The 22333-nt window shown below is 38.5% G+C and overlaps 2 protein-coding genes across 2 annotated transcripts; both read left to right on the forward strand.

Moving 5' to 3' along the window:
* The first annotated feature begins 117 nt into the window (after positions 1-117).
* itcha (itchy E3 ubiquitin protein ligase a) lies at positions 118-16568 on the forward strand. Its single transcript, XM_041951932.1, has 24 exons — positions 118-230; positions 1197-1277; positions 1597-1738; positions 2328-2452; positions 3292-3423; positions 4413-4461; positions 4639-4817; positions 5063-5297; positions 5544-5639; positions 6222-6396; positions 7310-7379; positions 7521-7605; positions 8477-8605; positions 8718-8790; positions 8980-9051; positions 9161-9249; positions 9431-9590; positions 9796-9929; positions 11032-11172; positions 11496-11616; positions 11727-11831; positions 12185-12281; positions 12376-12448; positions 12978-16568. Exons 2-24 carry the CDS (start codon positions 1253-1255, stop codon positions 13075-13077), a joined length of 2607 nt encoding a protein of 868 aa, XP_041807866.1. The 5' UTR covers positions 118-230; positions 1197-1252; the 3' UTR covers positions 13078-16568.
* Positions 16569-19321: 2753 nt separating this feature from the next.
* On the forward strand, positions 19322-20940 carry pxmp4 (peroxisomal membrane protein 4). Its single transcript, XM_041960842.1, has 4 exons — positions 19322-19457; positions 19726-19788; positions 19885-20083; positions 20210-20940. The coding sequence occupies exons 1-4, from the start codon at positions 19345-19347 to the stop codon at positions 20477-20479; spliced, it is 645 nt and encodes a 214-aa protein (XP_041816776.1). The 5' UTR covers positions 19322-19344; the 3' UTR covers positions 20480-20940.
* Positions 20941-22333: the final 1393 nt, after the last annotated feature.

Genomic DNA, 22333 nt, shown 5'->3' on the forward strand with positions numbered 1-22333 from the left:
ACAGGTCCTGTGATTTTGTTGAAAGCTAATTTGCAATTTGATTAATAATAACATTATACATGTTGCATGTTTAAATACTATTTTATTATGAAAAACTCGTACCGGAAAAGCTGGTCTTGTTCTGGCTAGCGGAACACAGGTCTACGCTGATGGCAGGTAGCTATCTGTCAACAATCTAGGAATAGCTGAAACTGAAGTCTGTGTGGCACCTTATCGTCTGTTTCTTTCAGGTATGGACATTAAGTCTTAAACTGAGCGACATGTGTGACGTTTTCTCGACTGAACGACCGAAGCAGCTCAAGGAGCCGGGTGGTGTTAGCATGTCCAACGTTAGTTAATGCATGGTTAGCTAAAGCCTCGGTGTTTAGGACATCGGCAAACAAAGTTGCTCCCGGTAGTGGAACTTCTCAGTTTCTATTAATATTCCACAAAGAGCATTCACATTATAGCGAGTGATGCATCTTATTAAAGCCACATTCGAACCCCTTAGTCTAAAAGAGGCTGTTTGAAGTTGTCCTGACAACACATTTCCTGTTTGCTAACTCCCTGCTAACCTGACAGATAAAGCTATTAAGCTACAACTGGTACTGCCTTCATGTTGCCGATGGCAGGGATCACGTCTCGTCTTTGACAACTTTAATGTTATGTTACTTTCTGATACACTCAGCGTCTCTCTGGTAAATGTTATTAACGTATCCCCCTTGTATAGCATTTAAACTACCTTCTTGTCCTGCTAGAGGATATTGTCAAAGATTAGCAAAGTAGGTTTAGCGAGACTTAATTTAGCCAAGTTAAGGATAGGATTTTCCGTTATGGAAGGTACAGGGTAGTTTCCTGAAATAGCTACTAAACACTAACACACGTCTAAACACTAAAATGATATATACAGCCGAAATTATGTTAAAATGTGGGCACAGTTTACATAGTTTAAATTCATACCAGAAAGCAAATTGACCTGAAATACTTAGCAGTTATTATCACTACAAACACTCTATAATATCTACAGATACGTGAAACTGCTGTACAGACCCCTTTATTTTAATTAGATAGCCTCCTCTATCCATACTTTCCATTGTACTGGAAGTAAAGTCAGGCGTTACTTTCCACAGACTGTAGCAACCTAATAGCCTAATCACTCTGTAAGTAGGTTACCTGCATAGAGTGTCCCTGTTTACATCTCATGTCACTGGCTGCAGTTGTTGCAGGTCCTTCGGTGTAGCAGCCAAAAAGGCTGCAGTGTTATGGATGAACCATGAAGGCCCAATTGCAAGTAACAGGTGAGTTGTTGAGTTGCAAGACCTGTAAGCTCATTATTAACAAGAAACAGATACATTTTTGATGAACTGATAAAGTTGCATTGTTCAATATCGTTTGCCTTTGGGAGGAGAAAGTTACAGCCATTGGTTGTTTTGTGTTGTAAGAAATTGCCAAAAGAGCTATCACTGACTGTTGTTGTGTTCAGCACTGGGAGTGGTAGTTTAGTTTAATGGTATTAGCAAATTGTAGATCTTTACCAAATACAACTGACAAATTCTGATCAAATCTGGTAAAGTTGCATTACATGCAATTTCACTGTGGTCTTTTTTTCCTTTCTAGTTCTTTCAGCCAAGCTGAAGGAAAACAAAAAGAACTGGTTTGGTCCTAGTCCGTACGTGGAGGTAGCCGTGGATGGCCAGTCAAAGAGGACTGAGAAGTGTAATAATACACACAGTCCCAAATGGAAGCAGGCTCTCACAGTGTGAGTACAACTGTTGTGTTTGTCATTGGAGAAGAAGCAGTTGAATGAATAGCTCATTAATTATTGGATGATGTGCAAGTTTTATTAACGAAATAATATTAATTTGGACTGAATTTAGTCCACCTACAACATTGCCGATCTTAAAATCTAGTTGCATGTTGTCATTAGAGACTCTTTAAGAGATAGACATTTCAGAACCAGCTCTGTTTCTGGTATAAAGTTACTCAGCTGGGAATTGGGTAACTCCATCAACATGGGTGAACTAAATACGTAGAGGATATATTCTGAATGAATATCAGATGTATCTGAATGAAAATAGCAAGTGAGCTCACAAAATCTGTGCACCCAATACCTTTACTAAGGTCTTGTGCCACTGGAACAGGGTGCAGTGTGTGCTGATAAGTTAGTAACTGGTAAATAATAGTAACCCAACTTGGGGGTATTTTATGAACAGCCCTATTTTTATTACACCTCAGCTGCAGGCCAACAGTGAGATATGCTATGTTATCTTAGAAGTGCCTTTCATGAGTGCAGATCATGCTTAATCTTAATTTGTCTTGTATCTTGTCATTTTCTCACGTTTCTACAGAATTGTGACTCCGGTCAGCAAACTGATCTTTCGTGTTTGGAGCCACCAAACACTGAAAGCAGACATCCTTTTGGGAATGGCCACACTGGAGATCAGTGAGACCCTGAAGGCTAACGACTTGAAATGTGAGTTCATGCTTGTTTCTTTCTCCAATATGTTTATCTTAGGAATGTTTTCTTTCAAAAATATGATGTTTCAAACTTTCTGCTCATTTTCTCATTTACTGGCATAAGACAACTGTGACCTTGTCAAAGCATAAGGCTGTGTGGTAGAATTTGCTTACAATGTCATTTGTAATTTCAACTTTGAATATGAAAACATTTATTAGTTGTTGTCCATGGAGCAGAATGTCCAGCTGACATTTCTCAGCTCTGGGGGTTGATTCCCACAAAATCCTGCCAGAGGACAAATCACCCACTACATGCCTTATTTGTTTTATGATAATGCAAAGTTGAATCCCATGCAATCTCACTTTCAGTATTCATTTTGTGCATCTGTCATCTGCATATCATATTTGGCAGGTGCAGTTGCACACATTGTAGACACTGTTTACTCTAGTGTAACAGTGCATATCTGCCTATGTTATGAGAGAGTTTCATTGGGTTTCGATAATCTTAGCAACCAACATGCACACTACTCGGTAGGTTTTCTTTTCTCTGGGATACAGCCTCACTTAGCTTATGACATTGCGCTTGCTTGGAATATGTTTACCTAATGCAATAGCTCCCCTCATATCTAGCCAGCATGTGCAAACCATGTGCCCTTCTAAAGAAAATGTAATTTTAATTGCAGATTTTTTATTGGGAAAAGTTAGTGGACTATCAGTGGCAGTTGATACTATCTGAGCGCAACCTGAGCATCATCTGTTTCAATTGTGTTGTGATTGGTCAGAATCGGTGTTGATGTTATGAGTTTACCTGAGGTGTGACCCTTTTTTGAACACTACATTCTGTGCCCTCCCCAGTATGTGAGGTGGTGCAGACACTGCAGCTGTGCTCTGACAGAGACCCCCGGGATGTTGTCGGTGACCTGTCAGTTTGTCTGGATGGCATGCAGGTAGACGCAGAAACCTTCGCCTCGGCAGAGAGGGAACATGGTAAGGAACCACACACAAGCACACACTTGCTGTACTAGGTCGACCACAGAACCAATATGTGAACATATGATGCACATATGTGCAGAATTCCATTCATTTAGCTGTTACTAAGAGAGTTTCTCCTCATAGTTTGATTGACTGTTATCAGTTTTAGTGAAAAAAAACTAATGTAAAAAATGCCAAAAATATGTTCGAGGTGATTGGCGATTGCATACATTATTCACCAGAGAGAACTGACAAGTTTACTTTTCAACTGTAAAATGTCCCTCTTGTACATGTATTGGTCAAAGTCATATGATAATCACATGTATAGGATCCTTATCAAAAGTAGTTGTTTATGTTTTGTGTTTATGTTGAATATGTTCATTGAATATGGAAAATCTCCTTAGTAGAGATGGATTTCACAAAGAGAGAATCGTCCTCCTGAGTTTATTGCAACATGCAGTCATTTGAAAATGGGCCTCTGCACTTGTTGGCCTGAGAGATACTTTATGAAGTTCAATTATCATATTTGTACACAACACACCCCGCATTCGCAGCCTCGGAGACTAACAATTGTCTATTAATAACGCGCAGTATTCCTTCTGTCCATTCATAGCTGTATCTACTGTATCTTTCTTCCCAAGGGGTTTCTTCCTGTGCCTCTCTCTGCTGATAATTAAAAGTTGAAGGCCAAACCCCACTGCTTTGGTTCTGATAATGCTGTACACCTGTTGGGAACCTCGCACTTGAACATTTTCACATGATAAGCAGAAAAGACAAATTATGACACTACGCACTTACACACAGCTATAAAACAGTATTACATAAGATAATGCAAATAATCATAAGACAACAAGAGTATACATTTCTATTACATTGAACGGCCAATATCTGCTGATATATCAAGATCATTAATCATATGTCCCTTATTGAGTAAAGGCCAAGGTGAACTGTTGGAATACCATTGCAAATGATTTAACATGTTGTCTTTTTCTCTGTCATTCTAGCTACTGTTCCAAATGGAAATGCAAGACAAAATGGAGACACTGGAAACAGGTTCAGTAAACTTCAATTTATGGGCCTACTGTATGCGTGCTTTTTTTGTGCAAATCTTGGTTTAGGGGTTTGGGAAGACTAAAGCGTAGCTCTTATGAAGTTTGTTTGTTTACTTATCGAAAATACTCATTGTACACCTGTAGAATAACTTAATATAATAAATATTTTGATCCCCAGGTCAAGCAGGGACACATCTCCTTCCAGTGACTCAGAGGAGTGGGTTATTGTACCCAATGGTCATGCTGTCAATGGTACGGGTTCTCCATCCCGATCTCCAGGGGACTCCAATGCTTCACGTCCTCCCAGACCAGCCCGACCTCCTCCCGCTACGCCTCGCAGACCAGCAGCCTCACCAAGTAGGACAAGTACAAGACACCAAAATGACATCAAAGATTTTATGATATAACATTAGCTCGCATATAGTTTGACATACCAGTACATGGCAGTCATTTCACTTTGTCACATATGGAGATTCTTTCATATACAAAAATGTTATGAGCACTGTGTGTAATGACAGCAGTCAAAGCAAACACACCTCTGCAAATTCATTCACAGACTTAAACGTTTTCTTCTCTGCCATCCTCACCACTTCTCTTCCCAGCATCTTCTAGCAGTTCCTCCCCCAGTGAGCTGAGTGAGGGTCCAGCTTCCGATGGCTCCTCTCAGGCGTCAGCGAGTGGGTGTTCAAATCAGCAGGATGACTCAGGCGCAGGAGCAGCGGCAGCAGATTCTTCACAGACAGCAAGTGGCCCCAAACCAGGGACCCCTGCCTCAGCAGCTATGGCCACAGCAACTCCCAGAATCACACCCATGAGCAACGGTCCCTTACCTCCAGGGTAAAAGAGCAAGGCACTACACTTGGTTCTACAAGTTGTGACTGTGGCCACTGGTAATAGACATATTAGACTGCAGCCTCAGAAATAATTATGTGTGTTGCTATTGTATTATGCATCAAGGTTTAAGGTTTTTTAAAAGAATTTGAATTTTTCAGTGACAGAATCTGTTTGTGCTGCAATTGACCTCAATCTGAATCCTGTTTCCTGTGCTTTGTCTTTGCTCACTCATTTGTAACGTCTCCACAGGTGGGAGCAAAGGGTGGACCAGAATGGACGGGTGTATTATGTGGATCACATTGAGAAAAGGACAACCTGGGACAGACCTGAGCCTCTGCCTACAGGGTACCAAACCATTTGATTCATCATTTACAGTCTGTATACCAACGGGATTCTTGTTCTGCTCTGCAGGACTGTGCAGTCATACCATGGAAATGAGCTCAGAACAGTAGAAATGTGTAACCACTTTAACTGTTAATGTAGAGCTGCACTCTTTTGTGCTAAAGGAGGCCAGTTCGAATATGGTACAGTACAGAATACAGCACTGAGGCTCTGACTGCGGGGATGACAAAGACACTGTGGGTTCAGGCAGAGACAAGAGAGAAGTGAAGTCAGAGAGGACTGCGTCAGTTAGTGGCCACCTCCTGCGGCTTGAGGAGGGGCCGAGGCTAGCTGGTTAGCATGCTAACTTAACTAGATATCTCTGCAACACAATACATAGGCATCATTGACATAATGTCAAAACTGTTATTTCTTCACATTCTGTTGATAATTTTAGTTCATTATGGTTCATAGTTCATGAATGTTTTGAGCTAAAAGTCTTACATGTGGCACCTTTAAAACAACTCTGATATTCATATTGATGTCAGGTGGATCAGGTGAACATCAACTCAGCACTGCTTTCTTTTTACTCTTCCTTTTCTGTAGGTGGGAGCGCAGGGTGGACCCGATGGGTAGGGTGTACTATGTGGACCACATAACCCGAACTACTACATGGCAACGCCCCACCCAGGAGTCAGTGCGTAACTATGAGGAGTGGCAGCACCAACGCAGCCAGTTGCAGGGAGCCATGCAGCAGTTTAACCAGAGGTTCATATATGGGGTAAGAGTAGTCACCATCTTTTTTACTGGATTTATTAAATGCACTGCATTTATTTTTTTAAATTCAAATTCACTTAAAATTAAGATCTTAAAATGTAATTAACTTTTTTTACCCTATAAAAAATCCCAAATCTCTGAATGTGCAAATATAGTCAATTTCAAAAGTTTAACTACAGGAGATGAGATGTTGAATACTTGACTGCAAAGTCCACTCTCTGTGTATGTACACTGGAGTTTTCAAGTTTCCACATCACACTTCTTGAACAAGATTTAAGGTGAACACAGATAAACTTTCCATCTTCAGGAGCCTTTTACTGTCTACACAGTGAAGCTTTGCTATTTCTTTTATTTAGTGTCAGCAGCCAGCGAACGACCTGCCACTTTTATTCAGCCACTGCACTGTGTTTACAAGTGAAGCCACATTAGTTAAAAACAGAAACAACATAAGACAGTAATAATGACATAAAGAATGTGCAGGCCTACAAGATAGGGACAACATTTATAAATAGTGATAATAATGATAATTACATTATTACACATGTGTTGGTGTATGCTTAGTGACTCTCTCTGTACCAGCACTGTGAGCAGGTTGTTGATTCAAAATTTAAAAAAAATGTAAAAAAAAAAAACAATCCTACTTTGTGTGTCAATTTAAAAAAATGTTTTTTTTGGTATTGAGTATTGCATTTTTATACTAGTATTTTGGTAGAATGTAAAATTCTGCTCTATTGGCAACATTAAGCTGCCTGAGGAACTTCAAAATGTAAACACCCACTGGGAAAAGCAGTAAGAAGTCTACAGGTTCACTTCATGATATATTTTAACAATTTTGTTGTATTTTAACTGCAGGTCTGTGCAAGGTAGTTTTTATGTTTTTGAGATTAAATGCGTGTCCCATTCTCTCTCTGGCTAAGCTCCAAGACCAGTTGGTAGCCACGGCCAATAAGGAGTTTGACCCGATGGGGCCTCTTCCACATGGCTGGGGTAAGTATAATTGAGCATGTGTTTAAGCTGTAATTACTGAAATGTTAGAGAAACACATTAAGGATGTTTTCGAGGACTATGGCTGAAGTGAATTGATACTGAATCATATACTGAAAAATTTGTGGTCTTTTTTTGTGTCAGAGAAAAGAACAGACACCAACGGCAGAGTGTATTTTGTTCATCACCCCACTCGGACGACGCAGTGGGAGGACCCCAGAACGCAAGGGTGAGTGTATGCCAGCGAGTGTGTGTATGTGCATATGCCATGTAATGTGTCAAACCTTTTTATTACATTGAGTGTAAATGATTCTGCCCAACTTGGCTGTGCTTTTTTATATCGCCTGTAGGAGGTGCTAATGTCTCAGCAACTTGCTTAGATACAGTATTTATAAAACACTTCAGAGTAAGTAATCAGTGCTAACCAGCATCGGCAGTGGAGAATGGGGTGACGCATATTTGGTCTGCCCTCACCTGTAATGAGTTACCAGTGGGTGGACAGTGACAGGACAAGCAAATGCAAAAAATCTGGAAGGTGTGGAAATATAGAATGTGGAAAGTTAGACATAATTAAACGCTTCAATGGATTCAAACATTGTAGTTTTTATAGGACATAATCACTCCAAACTGTGCCTGCACTGACTCATTAATAAACTGCTAATGAGGAAGTTATGTGTGCACAAGAGAGAGAGCATCTGATTTAACACTGTTTAGTGTCACTAATGACTGTGAAGCAGTATGGAGGATGATCTTATATCTTCAAGGCATGTTTGTTAGTTTTTTAACATGTCATTGTTTATATTCATGTTTGTAGGTTATGTAATTCTCTTGACTCATTAAGTTAAGATGTACATTTCAGGATGGGATACTTCTGATTTCAATGATTTCCAAGATACTAAATTATTGTAATAAAATATGTTGCACATTAACATCAGTCTGAAGATGTATCTGAATGTCAGTCAAATATCCTGTGACCCTATTATGTCAAGAAAACCTCAATGTTTAGAAATGCTGCTTCAGGGCAATCATTTCACTTCACTGTAAATTTTATGTGCATCTATTTATTACAGCAGTTGGTTTGATGCATTTGCTTTGTTCAGGCTGCTGAATGACAAGCCCCTGCCAGAAGGTTGGGAGATGAGGTTCACTGTGGATGGTATTCCCTACTTTGTCGACCACAACCGGCGAACCACAACCTACATTGACCCTCGCACAGGGAAATCCTCGCTGTAAGTGGTTGTCTGAATAAAGAGTGGCTCACGCAACATTTGCATACATTATCTAAATGTGCTTGTTGAATGGACATTGAACATGGTTGTTCATGCTTTTTTTTTGCCACAGTGAGAATGGACCACAGATAACCTATGTCAGGGACTTCAAAGCCAAAGTGCAATACTTCAGGTTCTGGTGTCAGGTATGTGCTGCACAAACAGGTGTTGAAACACCTTATCTCCCATGATAAAATCTTTCTTTATCTTCATGCTGCTTTCCTGTGGGAAGTCATGCTTCTCGTTCTTGAGTGTGCAAGGATAAAAGTTCATGTTCACAGGTGTACAAAGAAGTCAAATTGTCTTAAATGTAAATTTTTTTCCCCCTCTCCCAGCAATTGTCGATGCCTCAGCACATTAAGATCACTGTCTCCCGTAAAACCTTGTTTGAAGACTCATTCCAACAGGTGATCATTTCAATATACTGGCTTCTTTCTTTTCCGTTCTCAGTTTAACAGTACGGTCTTTTCAGTGTTTGAGGTGTTTGAACTTTTAATTCTGTGTCTGCATTCGAAGATCATGAGCTTCCACCCTCAAGATCTGAGGCGGAGACTGTGGATCATTTTCCCTGGAGAGGAAGGCTTGGACTACGGAGGTGTGGCCAGGTAACTGAATTTTGTATAATTGCATCTTACTGTATGACTTGTAAGGTGTGTTTTGTTCTCATTTGTAGTTTTTTTTTTTTTTTTGACACCACCCTTGCCACACAAAAAACAAAACTTGTAGCTTGACCAGTCTAACCACTTCCACTTCATTGTTTTATGTCCTCTGTACTCACTTTTCCAGGGAATGGTTCTTCTTGTTGTCACATGAAGTTCTGAACCCCATGTACTGTTTGTTTGAGTACGCTGGCAAGGACAACTACTGTCTGCAGATCAACCCTGCCTCCTACATCAACCCTGATCACCTCAAGTACTTCAAGTTCATAGGACGCTTCATTGCCATGGTACCTGCACTATTTGCAAGCACAATTACTTAGTGTGCCATCAGTATTTGAAGTGGACGTAATGGCATAATTACTTTAGCTCGTTTGTGTGACAAAATGCATAATGATCATTGTATACAATCATCTTTGAAGCTTAATTCTTTTGATAAGGTCTCAAATGTGAAATTCAAATGACAATGGCTGTCCTGCGTTGTTCCTTTTTTAGGCCTTATTCCATGGCAAATTCATCGACACAGGTTTCTCCCTCCCCTTCTACAAGCGGATTCTGAACAAACCTCTAGCTCTCAAAGACCTGGAGTCCATAGATCCAGAGTTTTACAACTCACTCATCTGGATCAAGTAGGTCTGGGCATACAAACCTGGGATACAAATTGTGTGACTTGATGGGTGGGTGGCTTTTGGACATGTACATGATATGTGGATAATGGGGAGTATTTGCATTATTGACAGGCTAGAATGTTTCTGTCACTTAGAATGGCGTGGCAGTCATTTGCTGTGATGTACCCTAATTTTTACCCTAGTTTTTCATAATGAAGACACTAGTTAGGATCTTTCATTTAGTAGTTTAGTACACGAGCACCATATTTTCTTTACAAATAAGATAATATTCCTTTCCCCAGTTACCACAAGTCCAACATATTTATAATCTACAACCCTGCAACTCTTGTCACATTACATTTTCCGATCACTGGAGCTTGTGTGATTTTGAGGTTTTAAAAGAATAGCTTATTTGCTTTCTTGCCAGGAGTTAGATCAGAAGATCGATAGCTGCGTTATGTGCCAAACAGCTAAGTTATACAATATTTTACTCTACAGACATGAGAGTGGTATTGATCTTCTCCTCCAACTCTGCTAGAAAGTGAATAACTGTTTCCCAAAATGTCAAGTTATTCCTTTAAGGCTATTCCATTCATTCATACAATACAGGCTTATTTGTGACTTGGGTAAAACTGAGCTTTTAGCTTTCTGAGTTCAGCTGGCATACCAATAGAATCAGCTTCATCTCTGAAATTGCCATACATGCGCAAAGATTTTGGAAAGGAAATAAAAAGGAAAGATTCAGCAGGAAAATAGAGGATGAAAGCAGCTTATTGCCATTTTTGTTTTTTGAAGTGATGTCTATTTTGGGAAGTTACTTCCACATAGAAGGTTTTTTTTAAATTTCCATCTCTCTTCATATTTTATCTAATCACTACACTGTTTGATATTTAAATGTTTTATTAATGATGCTGATATTAGAAACAAAATAGAATGGTGTCATCAGCCTAATTCTTTTTTGCTTTATGTATTGTGATGCAGCTCAAGATGCAGAAAAATTTGCCAGCATTTTCTCTTGTTGATGAAAAGACTTGAGAGGAGTTTGTAGCCTGGTGGACAAATACCGTCTCTGATTGCTTTCCAGCATTGCTATTAATAATGATAATGACTCTTCGGCCTGCAGGGATAATAACATAGAAGAGTGTGGTCTGGAGATGTTCTTCTCAGTTGACAAAGAGATCCTGGGGGAGGTAACCACCCACGAGCTGAAGCCAGACGGAGGGAACGTCCAAGTAACTGAGGAAAATAAGGAGGAATACATCAGGTACAGCTGCATCCTCTGCTGCTTCTCATCCTCCATCTGTCTTCAACCCCCACATTTACACTCCTCCTGTATCTAACACATAACAGACAACACTGAACACAGCAATTTCAGAATGACTCACATAAAATCATATTATCCTTGTAAAACATCCACATAGTGTAACACATTTCTCACAGTCAAACTCTGGCAGTGTATTCCCATTTCCCGGTATGATAATAGAGGTACTGGCATTGTATACACAGTACACATTTTAATATGATGATTTAACCTATCTAATCTATTTAATCCTAATTTTTTAAGCAACCCTGTATCTCTCTATGCAGGTTGGTGGCAGAGTGGAGGCTGTCCAGAGGTGTGGAGGAGCAGACTCAAGCATTCTTTGAGGGCTTCAATGAAGTTCTGCCGCAGCAATACCTTCAATACTTTGACGCGAAGGAATTAGAGGTACTGAAGTAACTCGAGCTATTCTCTGCAGCCTATACCAAAACATGGAAGTTTGATGTTTGGGGTAGCAAAGCCAAAATCATTAAAAATTGTTTCCTTCTTGCCTGTAGGTGATGCTTTGTGGGATGCAGGAGATAGACCTGGTGGACTGGCAGAGGAACACAATCTACAGACATTACGCTCGAAGTAGCAAACAGATCCTCTGGTTCTGGCAGGTTGGTACATGCTGTGCTTTTCAGTCAAACTGCAATATCAAAACACCTTTCCTCATTGACTATAGTAGATCAATACTGCGCAGTTGTAGTTTGACGTGTTGAGTCCCAGGATTTCATTTTCCTTCTAACTGAAAATAGATAAAAAACTAAAACTTGGTGATTGGATCACCTCTTGCTGTTGCTTCAGAGACTATGAGCCACTGGGTCCAAAGACTGTAAAAACTGTTAATAAAGCCAAGAAAACTTGAGGATTTAGTAGAATTATATATTATTCAAACTTCCCTGAAACATGAAGAAAAGTATGTCATACTGGCTTTGCTGAGTGCTCTTAACGCAGAATGATTTGTTGATAGTTTGTGAAGGAGATGGACAACGAGAAGAGGATGAGACTGCTGCAGTTTGTCACAGGAACCTGTCGTCTTCCTGTGGGTGGCTTTGCTGACCTGATGGGTATGCAGAATAGACACATACACACTGTATGTTGCAACCAGAATTGGCTTCTTGATTTCATGCTCACTGTTATGCTTTTCATTGGTTGATATAGGAAGCAACGGCCCTCAAAAGTTCTGCATTGAGAAAGTGGGCAAAGAGAACTGGCTTCCACGAAGCCACACGTGGTAAGACCAGTTGTTCAACTTCTAAATTCATAGAAGTCCTCGGGCTCAGGTATTTCAGTAGGTGTCTTGTCCAAACAGACGCAGGATTAAACTTTCATGACCAAACCCTCTTAGTCATTTCTGAATCAACCAGTGACCAGCCTCCTGTCATTGTTAATCCTTCGTTCGGCGTTAGAAGTTACATAATACTGTGTGAGGATGCTTTTTTGATTGGACCTTGAGTAATACACTTTAAAAAGTGTTTATTTAGCAGATGCTGTTATGTAGCCTGACATTAAATTAGGGTAGCAGGAAAGTAAGTTAACATTTCTCAGCAGATAGGTCAACATTTCATAAGTGACACTGAACAGGAGCATTTCTTTTATGAGTAGTTAGGTCAACATTTGTTCAATAAGCAGAATAATGTGAAGTACTTTGTTTAATTTTGTGTGTGTTAAGAGATGCAACATAACAGTGTTGGTGATAACATGTTAAATCCAGTAGATTTCTGTGAAGGGTCGTCTAATTTCTGTCTCTTTTCTCCATGTAGCTTTAATCGTCTGGACCTCCCTCCTTACAAGAGCTATGAGCAGCTAAAGGAGAAGCTCATGTTCGCTATAGAAGAGACAGAAGGTTTTGGGCAGGAATAATACAACAAAAGCAGGATCTTTAGGATGGAGGAGTGTGGACTTAGAGGAGCCATATCCATTTCAAACTTTTCAACAGATTCTCCTTGCAGCTAGGAGCTGCTCATAAACTGGTACAACACCAAAAAAGTTGGGTCGTTGTGTAAAACGTAGATAAAAACAGACTTATATTCAATTCCATACAGCACAAAGACAAGATGCTTAATGTTCAAACTGATGAACTTTATTGTTTTATGCAAATATGCATTCATTCTGAATTTGATGCCTGCAACACATTCCAAAAATTTTGGGACTGAGCAACAGAGCGTTTAGGAACTGAGGACGCCTTTTTTGGAGTTTTGAAATTTCTGATGTGTGACTTCAGAGGCTTGACAGTCCGGGTTCCCTTCTGATGTGTTTTGCACTTCATAATTAATTTACAAAAACATTTTCAAGGAGAGACAGGTCTGGATTGCAGGCAGAGCAGTCAAGTACCAACAGTATTTTAGTACATGTAGAGATTTGTCTGGATTCTCTGAATCTTTTCCCTAAAATCCCAACATTTCTTTGCAGTTGGATTTTGAGAAACATTGTTCTTAAACTATTGGACTATTTACCCACATAGTTTTTCATGAAGTGTTGAACCTTGCTCCATCCTTTCTTGTGAACGACTGAGCCTGTTTACCTGTGCAGTGTTCCAAACAGGTGTTTCTGGAGCATTTCACAACTTTCCTTAACTTTTGTTGCTCCTGTCCCAACTTGTTTGAAACATGATGCTGGCATCAAATTCAGAATAAGCAGATATTTACAAAAGTCAATGAAGTTTATCAGTTTGAACACTTAGTCTTGTCATTGTACTGTATTAAAGTGAATACAGGTGGAAAACGATTGCATTCTGTTTTATCTGTGTGCGGAGTCAGAGTTACAGATGGCCGTGCTAATCTTTATTTCTGTCACGTTTTCATATGCAGTAACAACTGGTTTTTAAGCCGTTTCATCATAAATTCGTTCATCCCACAAAAGACCTGTGAATCCTCCTCACCCTCTTTCACCTTTCACCTATATGATCAGTTCCACACTAATCCATCTGATGTCTCTTAGCCCTGTTCAGCCCACTATCAGGTGTTGGAGGCAGAAGAGACTCTCACCCTGTCATGTCTGCACTCGCAGCACGTTGCGCAAGTGCAGTTTCTACACGTAAGTCTGTGAATCTGTGCAGTTGTAACTTCTTAAGAGCCGCCTCGTCGGGTCTATGCACTAGAATTAATTTCAGAGAAAAGAACCATATTTGTGCATTTTGACTTAATCTAAAAGCTTCATATCGAAAAGCAGCATCAAAGGCACATATATGGTTTTGGGTCTTTCAGACTCCACTTTGATTTTTCTTTTATTGAAAGGATGGATGAATGGATGAGTGTTTTTTTTTTTAACAGCTGATAGGACTGACTCCTATAGCACATGTGCAGTTTATTTAATAACTTTGCTAAACATGATCATGCTAATTAAAACGATAGCTTCTCTTATTTTGACAGGTTGATTTCTGAACTACAGTGAGTTGAAACTTTGAACTAGTTTGCACATAGTTCTGTGAGCAGTGAGACGGCTGTGATTGTTCTGAAGAGAGGTTGTATTTTTATGTGCAATAGTTTTGTAGAAAACATTTTTGCCAATAATAGAGCCAAACAGTGATTTGTTTGATCATTTTATAACACTTTGGTAAGTTTCAGCTTTTACTATTGATTTAAATTCTCAATATTATGAAACTGGTTTGGTTGAGATTTGATTTGACAAACTTTGCCTTCCCTAAATGGTCTGTGCTGTGTATAATATCAGCCTGTTTGACCATAGATGATCACTTCCTTTACTGGTCAGGGAGACTGAAACGTCTTTTCATGATAATTATGAGCTGTTACTAATGAAGTGGGCTAATTAGAATGTATTGCGTAATGGAGACCAATGATTTGTTGATTAATTCCCACTGAATGGTAGCCAATTCTCTGGTAGATGTCCAGAATTAAGTATTATCCTAGATCAATAATGAAGATGCTGAATCCTAACTGTCTAATGTGTTAAGTGACTAATGCAGTTTATGTAAATATACTTACAAAGTAGAAAATGTGTTTAACATCTTAATACATTTAGTTCACCCAAGCAGTGGACCCCTTTGAGTTGCAGGCACACGTTGATAATTAAGATTTGAAGTAATGTAATAAAAAGTGGCCCTAGTTTTATAGGGTTTAGGTGTTCAGATTTGTACAGTAGTAGTGTATTTCATGTCTTTTCCAAGAATAGGTCCGCTAACGTCAAACTTAGTTTCTTTTCAGTATCAGGTAGAGTATCACTTTAAGGAAATGACTATGGAACCAGTTTACCAAAGGACTATATGTAATTATTTTTTGTAAACTATTTGACTTCTATTTGACTATTTTGACTTGAAAATCTAAGTCACCAAGTGTAATCAGTTTCTAACATCCCCGACATGATTACACATTTCACATCTCTAGTCACAATTAAGTTGTTAGCTGTCCTTTGTTATGTTAGTAGTTTAACACTATGAGGTTCAAAAATGCAAACAAAAAGGTAGCTCAGCTGCTTCGATTTTAAGTACAAATCTGAGCAAATTTCAATCAGTAAAGTGATATTTTTTTAACGACTAGTAACTGTCCAGACATCAAGCTGTGTAGCGTGTGTGTAGGCAGCGTGGTGTAAATGACGTGCTGTAATTTCAATGTGTATCCCAGATGACTGAAAATTCCTACTTACAAATTCAGTTTCCGCAAGTTCCCTTTAATTTCCCAAAAAAAAAAAAAAAAAAGTAAAAGGACATGTCCACAAATATTTCTCATGAATGAACCTTGTTGCTGTATGTTGTTACAGAATTTCAGTGGTGGTACTACAGAAAAAAATGCTGGTTCTCATTGCCCAAAGCTCCTTACTGACCTGACAGGTGTATTGACCCTCGGTCAGTACAAATTACTGCTCCTTTTATTCATGATTATGTCAGATGCTTAACATTATCTCACATTTTCCCCTCTTACTGGCAGTAATTATACACACGTACATCTTCAAAATTCAGTGTGTAACTACTGGTGTGCCGAGTTGTAAGGAGATTATTGTCAAAAAAGAAAAAAAGAAAAAAAAAAACCCTTGATAAAACAGATTTTTGTGATTAAAATGTTGACTGTTCAATATTTTAACTGATTCCAACTTATAATATAGGACCTTGACACTCCAAACTGATAGAATTAACCACTTCACTGTTTAATCTCTGCTGTGTTCCAGATCATGGGGCAGTTAAATGTATAGAAATATGCAAAGTAGTGTTTTAGTTGTACTGATTGCATTGTAAATCATATTGCTAGCACTGTTTTTTGAGGCTCTAACTTTTTTGATAAGTGGAAGTCAATGGTTGAATACTATTTATTTGGAGGATGGGTTTCATGTAACAACGGACTGGATTGGTTGACAAAAAAAAACAAACAGTAATAAAGTGATTAAAACATGGGGCTTCTGCAGGACTCTTGTCAAGTGTTATTATCACGGAAACACTTTTCACATTTGTTTACCATCTCCTACACACAATTCATTACTTCTGTTTTTATAATCCTTCTAAAACATAATACAACAATTGTATTTCATACTTACCCCTTGAATATGAAAAATATGTTTAAACATTTCCAACCTTGTATTAAGAGAATGAAAATAGCAATATTCTGAAAGATATATTGTGGCTACAACAACAACCCTTCTACTTGAGCTAGTTTGGTTTTGATGGATTTTAAACTTTATTTCATGGTATTAGTACTTTTACTTGGGGCAAGGTTGTGAGTACTTCAAACAAAGGTCATTGCACTTACTGATGCTATCTCCTATGAAAAAGCACAAGCACAAAAAGTGCTGTTTTGGTTTATCAATTAATCATATGTCTTACAATGAGCCTGGGTGTTGACTTGGAGAATCTAATATGTACAAGCTTAAACTCTGCCCTCCCATTTTAAAACTCCTCACATTTGTGCCACCTGACTCTAACTTCTCCTGCAGGATATGACTAAAGACTGCAACATGTGTCTGCGCTCTTCATAGGAAGCAAAACATTATGTAATATGCCCCAGCTAAATGACTAATGCATTTACAGTTGCAGTTACGCACCAAAGTCTGGTATATGTAAATTACAGAAACAGACACATGCACATTATACTGCAGTAATAAGTCAGTTTTACACTCACAGCTTGCCTAAGTTTCCATACAAAGGAATGGACACTTTCAAGTTAAATATACACATTTTTTTCACTTTTTTTTTGTTTGTCCTCACAATGCATTTTTTTCTTTTTATCATGCTACCAAAAACACCACAATTCATCATTTATATGTATATATATATATATATATATATATATATATATATATATGTGTGTATATATCACAAAACACAATGTGGCAACAGAGGGGCATGTTGTGTTTTTAGACAGCTGTAGTTACTCACCAGATTAAGACTTTAAACACAAAGCATATGATGGGATTATAGAACATGATGCATTTTTTTAAACAACCAACCCTGCAATACAAATTTAAATCAGCTCCACTTAATCCAGCTGCAACAGTAGATTGCTCCTTACACATTAATGAAACAGCAGTAATAATACAATATTGAAAGTTCTTCTTCTTTCCTCTCCTGCATAAGTACTTCTTCTTCTGATATATTTTGCTGATATTTGTTTACTTTAACTTGAAAAAAAATAGAATGCGTGACTTTTATTTTATGGTAAGAGTACTTTTACTTAAGAAATATATGTGAGTACGTTAGACAAAGATGCAAAAAAGTGCAAAGGACAAAGAGTGCTGTTTTGGTTTATCAATTATTAATATATCTTACAATGGTGGTGTTTGTTTTCACATTTTGGCCACCTGACTGTAACTTCTCCTGCAGGATATGACTAAAGTTTGCTCTTGAATTTCTTTGTTTTTCTTCTGAAAGGTTACAGCATGTGTCTGCACTCTTCATAGGAGGCAAAACATAATGTAACATGCCCCAGCTGATGACGAATGCATTTACCAGAGTTACGCACCGAAGTCTGGTACATGTAGACTCTAGCTTTTTGATAAGTGGAAGTCAGTGGAACTGAATACTATTTATTTGGAGGATGGGTTTTACATAAGTATGGACAAAAACAGGAATAAAATGATTAAAACGCTGGGCTCCTGCAGGACACTTGTGAAGTTTTAATTATTATCACTGAAACATTGTCCACTATTTTTGTGCAATATCCTACACAAAATTAATTGCTTTTGTTTGTATATTTCTTCTAAATAAACATAACGCAACTTTGTTTTTTTTTTTCTTTTTTTGCATAGTTACTCCCCATATTATCAAAAATACATAAGAAGGAATATAATACTATACAATTTCTGGGTCCTCCTGAAAGAATATTTCTGGACTTTTATAGAGTTGATTTGATAATTATAAGCAGGTATGTTGTATGTTCAATATGTGTGATCTGGTTGATCTTTGACGATTGATTTCATTTAAGATACAATGCATCAACAGAATTAAGCTGTAAAAACTGAGGTTTGGTCAGGTGGTGCTCAGAAAGCTCCTAAATTTTTTTTGATTTTTTGATTTTTTTTTACTGCACTGCATTCATCTGACTTCTACAGACATGCAGAGTAAGACATCACACACAAAGCATGTGATCAGGTTATAGAATATGATGCAGTTTTCTGAAGCAAACAACCTTGCAATGAGCATGTGTGCTGACCTGAAGAATTTACCAGAGTACCTTATATCTGTACATCCTTGAATTAAAGTTTATATGTGTACACACTTAAATTAAAATTGGCTCCCATTCTAAAACTCCTAAAATTTGTGGCACATGGCTGTAACTTCTGCAGGACATGATTAAAGAAATGTTAGTGAAATTACTAATGCAGTTTCCAAAGCTACACACCAAACATTGGTATGTAGGTTTGCCCCACAAGAGACACAAGAGATCATACTATGATAACAAATCATTTCAGCAGTCACCTCTTGCCTTCATTTTTCTATGCTTTTAACTGCAAAGGAGGTTTATGTTAAAATATATAACATATGTTTCCAGTTTTTTTTTTTTTTTTTTTTTTGTTTATTCTGAAAACACACTTCTTGCAACCAAAAACACCACAATACTAAACCGAGCGTAATTTACATAGGAACCTCATTGATAATGCTGCAGCACGGCGAATTTTCACTGTGACACATCATTCTGGCTTGCGTGTGCAACATGTATTTGTGTCCCATCGATTGTATTGAAAGTCATGGCAGGTCCGGATCTGATAAAAACCCTCCTGTACACCGTCAATAATCTACTGCTGCAAGAGAAATATAAAGCTGCCTTAGCAGTTTTGAAAGGATTCAGAAACGGCGCCGTGTGAGTACAAACAGTCAATAAACTAGCTAGCTAGCTAAGCTAAGCTACGACGGTTTAACTACTTCTTTACTACACTGCTGATGGCTAACAGGTCATTGACTAATCAGCTGTAGTTGACAGTGGTCGCTAGCATTAGCTGCCTGGAGCCACCGTGGTAACTTAAGGAAAGAAATAGTATTAGTAGACAAGTACTGCGGATATTTGACCTTGTTTTAAGACCAGTGGGGTTCCTAGACAGCACTGACATTACTGTGTGTTTATTTCTCAGATATGGGGCCAAAATCAGAGCACCACATGCCTTGGTGATGACATTTCTCTTCAGGAGTGGCAGGTAAGAATTTGAGCTGTAATTAATGTTAATGTACCTTGTTAGCCTAATACTCCCCGTGCATGTTAACAGGTTTTTTTTCCCTCTCTCATACTACAGTTTGAAGGACAAGCTCAAAGCCATCTTGAAGGCCACCTACACCCACTCCCGCAACTTGGCATGCTTTGTATTCACCTACAAAGGACTGCAAGCCTTGCAGGAGAGGATGCAGGGAAAGAACCTGCAGGCTCACTCCTTCCTGGCTGCCTGTGTTGGAGGATGGTTAGTGTTTGGGGATAACAACAACATCAATAGTCAGGTACGATCAGCCTGCAGTGCAGAAGTTCCCTCTTGTCTGTTTGCTGTTTATCGACACAGCATTATAAAGCGAGCACTGTAATCTGTAAATGTGTCCGACCAACTGAAACTTTTCGCCCCTCTGCAGATCAACATGTACCTGCTGTCCAGGATCCTGTTTGCGCTGTCTCGGCTGGCCGTAGAGAAAGGATTTATCCCCCAACCTAAACACGACCCTTTCCCACTCTTCGCCACGCTGGTGTGGGGCATCGTCTTGTGGCTGTTTGAATATTACCCGCACACCCTCCAGCCGTCCCTGCAGTCCTCAATGAACTACCTCTACCATGACAGCAATGTGTGGCACGACATCTCAGACTTCCTTGTGTATAATAAGCCAAGGACTGCTGCTCAGAAATGAAGCTTTAGTTTTTTTCAGTAGGGACCAGCTCTCTACAGTTCGATCAATGCATTATTATGTTTTAATAATTACTAATGTTCCAAATATTGTTGAATGTTGCCTTTTTAAACTGTTGCTAGATTATAATTTGTACTGTATAAAAAAATATTTTCTTAATGTTTGATTCATCGACATGTATTTCAGTGTGTGTTCTCACTCTGCAGCTGTCAAAGCTGACACCAGCAGAGTTACACCAGCATACAGCAGAAACTGTATATATCCAGTGTGATTTTTCCTGCTGACATCTGGGTGGTTGTACACTTGTTTGATTTTAACTGAGAGACATCATGCTCCTCTTTGAAGAATCCACACAATAAATCACGGATGTGCATCTTGATGGTTTTGTTGATTTCCTATTGTTGTTTGTTTTTTGGACGAGGGGTGTGCAGTTATTATATCACACTTTATTAGGGCTTAATTAAATCCTGTTTCAGTCACACCTGTTTTCTCTTAATACTTTAATTCTCCTTAAGGCTTAATCATCATCACGTTTGCAGTTTAATATCCATCCAGAATTAAAGGAGAAACAACTCATGACCTTGTACAAATACGACTTGTTGCTTTGCGAGAGCGCCGAATCAATCCTTATTATGCAACAAAGAAAATGCGTCATTGTATGGCAAAACATGTAAACAATGGTTATGTACTGTATCCTTATTTCATTTTAGTTTTATAGTTAGTTTTATACTAGACTCCCTAATGTAGTTTTAACAGTTTCAATATTTGTGACAGCTTTTAAACAGTAATTGTACAATAACTTGTACTTAACTCAGTATTTCCATTTTATGCTACTCTCTTCTACTACTCCACATTTAAGAGGGGGGTACTAGTAATTCAACTCAATTTCATTCATTTTATTTGAAAGGTAAAGTTAGTAGTTCTTGCCAGATTAAAGATTTGCACATAAACTGTTAATATATAATAGAATGTTCTTGAATGCTAATCAACAGTATCTAAAGCAAATAAAGTTCTCTGTCTTGACCAGCTGTGACATCTGAATTCTGCTTATACATTAATAAACCACTGATAAATGATATATATACTAATATAGAATTCTAATATGAACCATTTTTTGTGAGTACCTTTTCTTCTGTTATTCTAATTCTGTAAAACTTTGAAGGTATTACTTTTACTTTGTCGTAGTCTACAGCCATGCTAGAGGATCTGTGTTAAAATTTTGACCTGACGACAGTGCTTGAGGAAAAGTTCACCAAACCTATTAGAAATCATCTCGAGGGAAATGTGAATATTTGTACCAAATTTCATGGCTTAATGGCACACCAGATCTTGTGCTAGAGCAAATATCAAGGAAATCGTGAAAAAAAGTCATGCAGATAAATCCTCTGGGCAACATGAACATCTGTACCAAACTTTGTGCCAATCCATCCAATAGTTGTTGAGCTATTTCAGCGGACGGACCGACTGGCGGACCGACATTATGATAAATGGAGCTGTGCAGCTAGCGGCTATACATCTTGTATCTGTCTATTGTACCAACTGATTGAAAATTTGCTTGCAGGCTGTAACCACATTGGTCTTGAATTTATTTCCATTTACTCTTCAGGATGTGTTTTGAAGCATTACATTTAACTTTATGTTATGGAGACTCCAGATAGATAAGTAGTCCCTGTCATGACTTCAGCTCAGTATTCATTCTCCAAAAATGTATCCCACCCAGTGTTACTGCGCATACCTGTCATTATAAACAGATTAGTGGCCTGCCGTTTGAACACGGATTACACAATAGGGCTATTTTCTCTCTGAGGCGAAACATGAATGGAAACAGTCCGAAGGAACTCCCACGCCTCTCTTCTG

The sequence above is a fragment of the Chelmon rostratus genome, chromosome 2 (genome assembly GCF_017976325.1).
Source record: "Chelmon rostratus isolate fCheRos1 chromosome 2, fCheRos1.pri, whole genome shotgun sequence".
Classification (NCBI taxonomy): domain Eukaryota; kingdom Metazoa; phylum Chordata; class Actinopteri; order Chaetodontiformes; family Chaetodontidae; genus Chelmon; species Chelmon rostratus.

What these genes read in the sequence shown, in the direction of transcription:
- itcha (XM_041951932.1), top strand. Translation starts at nt 1,253, where the DNA reads ATGAAGGCCCAATTGCAAGTAACAG. An exon ending in GAAGGCTAACGACTTGAAAT is followed by an intron (nt 2,453 to 3,291) that starts GTGAGTTCATGC and finishes TGCCCTCCCCAG; the next exon opens with TATGTGAGGTGGTGCAGACA. An exon ending in TGGCTTTGCTGACCTGATGG is followed by an intron (nt 12,282 to 12,375) that starts GTATGCAGAATA and finishes TGGTTGATATAG; the next exon opens with GAAGCAACGGCCCTCAAAAG.
- pxmp4 (XM_041960842.1), top strand. Translation starts at nt 19,345, where the DNA reads ATGGCAGGTCCGGATCTGATAAAAACCCTCCTGTACACCGTCAATAAT. An exon ending in TTTCTCTTCAGGAGTGGCAG is followed by an intron (nt 19,789 to 19,884) that starts GTAAGAATTTGA and finishes CTCATACTACAG; the next exon opens with TTTGAAGGACAAGCTCAAAG. An exon ending in ACAACAACATCAATAGTCAG is followed by an intron (nt 20,084 to 20,209) that starts GTACGATCAGCC and finishes GCCCCTCTGCAG; the next exon opens with ATCAACATGTACCTGCTGTC.